This window comes from Lipotes vexillifer, unplaced genomic scaffold, assembly GCF_000442215.2.
Source record: "Lipotes vexillifer unplaced genomic scaffold, Lipotes_vexillifer_v1.1 scaffold6, whole genome shotgun sequence".
Classification (NCBI taxonomy): Eukaryota; Metazoa; Chordata; class Mammalia; order Artiodactyla; family Lipotidae; genus Lipotes; species Lipotes vexillifer.
Genome location: NW_006799037.1, coordinates 1,158,277 through 1,165,268, shown reverse-complemented (window position 1 = coordinate 1,165,268; position 6,992 = coordinate 1,158,277). Strand labels below are relative to the sequence as shown.

The 6,992-nt window shown below is 41.8% G+C and overlaps 1 protein-coding gene across 5 annotated transcripts in view; it reads left to right on the top strand.

The window, feature by feature from the left end:
- IRAG1 (inositol 1,4,5-triphosphate receptor associated 1) overlaps window positions 1-6,992 on the top strand; it is a 118,512-nt gene that overhangs the window by 79,021 nt on the left and 32,499 nt on the right. For all 5 annotated transcript variants that reach the window (XM_007471400.1, XM_007471397.1, XM_007471396.1 and 2 more), the window contains one exon: window positions 4,119-4,242. In XM_007471400.1, the coding sequence (XP_007471462.1) occupies window positions 4,119-4,242 (124 nt within the window). The remainder of the gene's footprint in view (window positions 1-4,118; window positions 4,243-6,992) is intronic.

Genomic DNA, 6,992 nt, shown 5'->3' with positions numbered 1-6,992 from the left:
CTCTTTCCCCAGAGCTTTGTAGATGATACGCTGTATTCAGTGTTGTAGAGAAGTCTGAGACCAGCTTATTTCCAGCACCTCTCAACCCTTACCTTTCCCTGTAGGCTACTTACTCTTTCTATGAGGGTAGTTGGAGAAGCATTTTTATGTACATATATAGCTATGGATCTATATAAGATATATATACATGCATAGAAAAGAGTAAGGCTTTATATATATATGTATATATATATATATATATATATTTTTTTTTCCCCCCCTTGGTGTGCTTTTTCAGTCTGCAAGTTCAGCTTTTCTCTCAGTGGAGGAAATTTTTTTCTTCTCTTATGTCTTTGAATGTGTTCTTTGTTCCTTTTGTTTTTTCACTGCTTCAGAGCCACCATAATCTGTAAATTTCTCATCAGTGTCTCCACTGTAGGTCCATTACTCTGCCTCTCAGTACTTTCATCTTTCTTTCCTTCTTTACTTCCTTGTGCTCATCTCAATCTCCCCCACTAATTCAGCTTGAGGCTCTATCTGTTTTATTCCTGCATATTTCCAACATATTGGTTGGTTCTATATTTTTAGAATTTTTTGCTTCATTTTGTTATCTTGGTCTTCAGTTTATTTCCTTAAATTGTAATCTTCTTCCATTTTGTGCGATCCTCTCATCTCACCTCTGATTCCTGTTTTCATTTTTTCAGGCTCTCCTTGAGTCAAGACATTTGTGGTATACATTTTGCACAAAAATGCATTTTATGTGTTTCTTGCATCTATGTTTCTATCCTTACATCTGTCTCCAGCATGTTTCTTTTCTTCTTTCCTTTATACCTTCCTCTCCTCTTTCCTTCCTCTTTTGACTATACTATTTTTGTGTAGTTGCCATGCCATTTGTTTTCATTTAATTTTTTTTTGATATGGACATTTCTACCTGGATTTTCTCTTGACCTAGATATATTGTGTAGGTCAATTTTCACCGACTTTTTCCTCCCTTTTCTGAGATCTCTGTCCTCCTGGCAGCTCTTAGTTGAGGACTGGGTATTTTGTGTCTGCTTTGTCACTGCTTGGGTCGTGGGGAAAAGAGGAAGTTCAGCTGGCGCTGTGGGTAGTGGTGGTTGTGGGTTGGTTTCTGCTCTTTTTCTATAACTTTGTTAATAATCTAACACTTGAATTTATTCCACTGAAGTGGGGGCATATCTTATTCCCTTGGGTGGACAGTAGTGGGGCATGGATTATTTCACCAGTTCAGGGTAGAATTATAGGGACAATCTGCCCAGGTGTTTATTTTCCACACTTAACCCAACTATTCCCAGCAGCCACTCTCACTCCCCTGCCAGATAGATAAAGGAAGGAAAAGATAGAAAAAATCCAAAGAGTTTGGCCACTCTGCTATTTCTCAGAAGTGCAGGATGGGGGTAGGGGTTGTGACAGCTTCAGTTGGGGCTTTCTATGTGTCTCCTGTCACTCACTCTATCAGAAGGGATTGTTTTATTTATTTTCTCTTACTTTCCTTTCTGGTAAGTCCCTCTGTGTTGTTTGAGATCATCAGCTCTGGTAGAATACTATGCTGTCGTTCTGCTTTTCCTCTCCCCTCCTCCTCAGTACGAAAAGCAAATAGCAGCACAGGCAGTTTTTTGTCTTGTTGGAGTGTTCTTATGGTGGGATGGATATCCTTCTACTCTAGAGAAACTTTCTGAATCGCCTCTGCAGCTGCCTGCCCACCCCTCGGTCCACTTCTCTTCCGGCTCTGTAGTCACAAAAGTGACTACAAAAGTTTGTCACAACTTTTCCTCTCACATCTTCCTCTCAGTACCGATTCTTTGAGGGAGGAAGAAAGGGTTATCAAGGGTGGGAGCTCTACATTTATTTCTAGTAAGTTCTGTTTTTCTCTGGCCATTACTTTTAAAGATTATTGCCTTTTCCTGTACTTGAGAGTTGCTGATCTATTTTTAGTTGACTTTAAATTTTTTGTTGTTGTTATTGTTGTTAATTTGGTTGAGATTAGGAGGGTGGCAGGTTCTGGGATCACTCTATTTATTTATTTATAATTTTTATTTACTTATTTATTTTTGGCTGCATTGGGTCTTCGTTGCTGCACGTGGGCTCTCTCTAGTTGTGGCGAGCAGGGGCTACTCTTCATTCGGTGCGCGGGCTTCTCATTGCAGTGGCTTCTCTTGTTGCAGAGCATGGGCTGTAGGCACGTGGGCTTCAGTGGTTGTGGCATGAGGGCTCAGTAGTTGTGGCTCACTGGCTCTAGAGCGCAGGCTCAGTAGTTGTGGCACATGGGCTTAGTTGCTCTGCGGCATGTGGGATCTTCCCGGACCAGGGATCGAACCAATGTCCCCTGCATTGGCAGGCGGATTTTTAACCACTGCACCACCAGGGAAATCCTGGGATCGCTCTTAAGACAGCCATTTTAGCAGGGCTAGAAACTCATCCCTTTTTGGGGAGTGGAGTTCTACCTAGGGGACTTTTCTAGGCAAAAGCCCCTCGTATGACTTCCCTGTGATTATTAGACCTCATACAGTTATGTCAATCATAGATTTCTCAGGAGCCCACTGCTTCATTATCTCTCTGCTGGGTGCAGTGGGGAATACATAAAGGTAGAGGGTGACCAGAGGCACCACAAGGTTTGCCATCTGTCACATGGAAACGTCAGACAGCAGTAAGTGTCAGGACAGAACTCAAGAGGTGACAGCTAACTAAGAGAACTAGCTACCTGATATGAGTCAAATCTCATATCCAGAGAAGGATCGCTGACTGCCCTGACCCTGACAGATGGTCCTCCGGACTTTGCTGGATTCCTTGAGTACCAGGAAACTCATGAACACTGTTCAGTTATCTGGAAGCTCAAAGTATTTAAACATTGTTTACCTGGAGCCAAACTATACCTCCTCTTCTCTCTGCATGGTCTCCCTTGGTGAGGCTTCTAATTCACACGACTCCCAATCTTAGCTCCATTTAGATGGCTACCACAACCTTGCCCGTAGTCCTGATCTCTGGCCTGGACTGCAGTTCTGGAAATCTGTTGGGTCAAACCCATGAAAGACGGCAAAACATGGATAACTAAAAGTCCTGCGTGCAAATGGAAAATAACCATTGTATGGGACGGAGATACCTGATTTGGTTCAAGTAAAAGAGATTCAAGGCTTTTAATCCTAAATGTGCTGTGAGCCTATAGTGTAGGGCACAGCAAGTCTGTGCTAAATGAATAACTAGTGTCAATGCCAAGACCATTTGCCACTGTGCTCCTGAGCTAAGAGCTTGTTAGAGCACATCTGGGCTTCTGGGACAGCGACAACCAGAATGTGTGCAGTCAGGGGATGGTATCTAGAGGCCACAGTGAACAGTTGGGAAAATCGGGCTACAACCTGGAGAAGGGAAGCTTTGGAGAGGTACAAGAGCTGTCTTCAAGCAGGAGAAAAATTTGTGGGAAAGAGAGTACTTGGTTTGTTCTTTCTGCCTTCAGACCACAAACCCACGACAGGTTTAGGAGATAAAAAAAAAAAAAAAAAAAAAAAAAAAAGGCTATTTATTGGTTCTGTTGACGAGGAGGCATCTATTTCTGAGATCTGTAAAAGATCTAATGACATTAGCTTTACTCTGGAAAAACCCTGTTTCTACTCCTGTCTATGGGGATGTGGAACCAGATGCTGATTTCTAAGTAGGACACAGATGATAGAACTTCTGAATTCATCTGAGGAAGAATAGTTGGGCAGCAGGCCTCTTGAGAAGCCTGCCAAAGAGAGGGGACTTTTCCAAACTTTATAGCCAAAGAGCCAACAATTTTCCAGTTGCCAGAAACCAACCTCAGACCCCAGACACAAGAGCCTGCTTGGTACTATGGAGAGCAATGGGAAGAGCATAGAACTTAGAGCAGATAGAATTAATTGAAGCCTATTCCATTTACCAGTTCTGTGACCTTAAGCAAGTGATTCATCTTGCTGAGTCTTAGTTTACCCACCTAAAAAATGGGATGATTAAGGTCTAGCTCATTGGGTCATTGTGAGGATAAAATAACAATTTATAAAGCCCCTGGCATATAACCAGGTTCCAATAAATGTTAAAGCTATTCCTTACCCCCTGAAGCAAATTGCCAAGAGTATTGCATTTTATAAATTAAACACTTTTTTTTTCAGGGCCCCCTTCTGAACTCTCCCCAGCTATTGAGGAAGAAGAGTCAAAGAGTGGCCTGGATGTCATGCCCAATATTTCTGATGTGCTGCTGCGCAAACTGCGGGTCCACAAGTCTCTCCCTGGAAGGTAAAATTGGGGCATGGGTTGCACAAGACCCCACATTGGGTGGCCCCTGTATTCAATTGTAGATAGGACACAGGAGCACCAGACTTGATTTCTGACCCCAGAAGGGTCAAAGTCCAATAGTTCAGACAGGACTAATGCACCCAAAACAAAAAGAATAAGAAAGGGCCAGGTGAGGTGGTTCGAACTCAAAGAGGAGCAGGTGGGGTTCATAGGTGAACAATGCCATCAAGAAAGTGAAAAGACAACCCCCAGAATGGGAGGAAATATTTGCAAAGCACATATATGGTAAGGGACTTGTTTCTATAATATATCTTCGAAGAACTCTTATAACTCAATAAAAAAAACAACTAATTTTTAAACTTTTTAATTGAAGTGTAGTTGATGTACAGTATTATATGTTACAGGTATACAACAGAGTGATTCACAATTTTTAAAGACTATACTCCATTTATAGTTTATCATAAAATATTGGCTATATTCCCTGTGTTGTACAATATATCCTTATAGATTATTTTATACATAATAGTTTGTACCTCTTAATCCCCTACTCCTATCTTGCCCCTCCCCACCTCCCCCCTAACTGGTAACCACTAGTTTCTTCTCTATATCTGTGAGTAGGCTTCTTCTTTTGTTATATTCACTAGTTTGTTGTATTTTTTTAGATTCCACATAAGTGGTATCATACAGTATTTTTCTTTCTCTGTCTGACTTCTTTCACTTAGCATAATACCCTCCACGTCCATCCATGTTGCTGCAAATGGCAAAATTTCCTTTCCTTTTTATGGCTGAGTAGTATTGACAACTAATTTTTTTAAGTGGGCAGAAGATTTAATTAGACATTTCTTCGAAGAATATATATGGGGGTCAATGAGCACATGAAAGGATGCTCGGCATCAATAGTAATTAGGGAAATGCAAATTCAAATGGTTTATCATGAATAATAAATGATAAATTCATTAAATGAATGATTTATCATTTATCATAAATGATTAAAATGAGATATAATTTTATATCCCTAGAATGGTTTTAATAAAAAAGATGGGCAATAGCAAATGTTGGTGAGGATATGGAGGAATTGAAATTCTCAGTAAAATGGTGCAGCCACTTTGGAATAACAGTTCATCAAAAAGTTAAACACACAGTTATTATATGGCCCAGCAATTCTGCTCCTAGATATATAACAAAGAGAAATGAAAATATATGTCTACACAAAAACTTGTATGTGAATGTTCAATAACAAGCATTTTTCATAATAGCTAAAAATGGAGACAAACCAAATGTCCATCAGCTAGTAAATGAATACAATCGGATATATCCATAGAATGGAATACTATTCAGCCATAAAAAGGAAATACTTATATATGCTACCAGATGGATGAACCTCAAAAACATTATGCTAAGTGAAAGAAATCAGTCATGTGTTGTATGATTCCATTTATATGAAATACCCAGAATAGGGAAATCCACAGAGACAAAGTAGATTAGTCATTGTATAGGGTTGGGGATTGGGGGGAGTGACCACTAATTGGTATAGGTTTCCTTTTTGGGAGGATTAAAAAGTTCTAAGATTGACTTTAATGATGGTTGTACAATTCTATGAACATACTAAAAACTACTGAACTGCAAATATAAGAGCATGAAAAAAAGGAAAGAACAGTAAATGCAAAGGCCCTGGGGCCACAACGACGCAAGTGTGTTTGAAGAGCAGAATGGCGAATGTGGCTGAAGAGTGGGAAGAGTCCGGTAGGGGCCAGTTCACAGAGGCCTTTGATTTTATTCTAAGGCCTATTAAGGCAGTTTGAATTCTGAGGCACATCCAGAGTGGTCTCCTTGTACGTCTCCTGCTAGGACTCCACCTTTCTGGAGGGTAATGGTTCTGCCCCTCCCTGCCTGTGCCAGTTCATGAGGCATAGCTCTCTGCTTCAGGAGCTGTCCTTGTCATGTGGCTTCTTTACCTAAACCACACCTCCCTGGGTCCTCAGTGCCTTGTACATTTTTCAAAAATGTGTTCTATAGCAAAAAAGTAGAACGTGAGTAATCAAGGTATAAAAGTAAGTTTGGTTAATAATTGATGAAAACATAATTTTCACATAATATCCAAACAAAGCCAGGAATCAAACGCAAGCTCAGTGAGTTTGATAACCCATTTAAGCAAGATGTGCATGTCCTATATGACAACTGAGATTGTGTTGGCTGGCCCCCAGAGGAAAGGGCCTGATGGGTGGGCCTGTAGCCAGAACTGCAAGCCTCAAACAGCTTTGCACTTGTTTATCTCGTGCTCTGTACTCTGCTGACTTGATGGCCATGGGGTCTTGTTGCCTCATCCTGACAGGAAGGTTCTCATAGTCCCTTGTCAGGGGTGAGAACCAACCCCTTGCAGAGATTGCTGACCCCTACCTTTGCTCTCGGGGTCCCTCCACACCCGTCAAAGGGAGGAAGCTGTGTTTCCTGAGAACCTTATCGATGGCATGCTGTGTTGCCAAGTCCTGTGACGCCAGTAGGACTCCTCCCCGTTCTCCCACCCCAGCACAGGAAAGGGCCCGTGCATTATTTACATCGTCCTGGTTTCAGAGCAGGGCTAGCTTTAGTCACCAGCCAGAGCAGCAGCCGAGCAAGGGTGCAGAGTGGAGGATGCTTGCTGTGGGAACCGCACCCTCTGCACCAGCTGGGGCTCTCTGGCCCAATCTCTGATTCCAGCCATCAGAAGAGGCTCTTGCTGTGGGGAAGAGCTCTGGCCACTCTTTCCTACC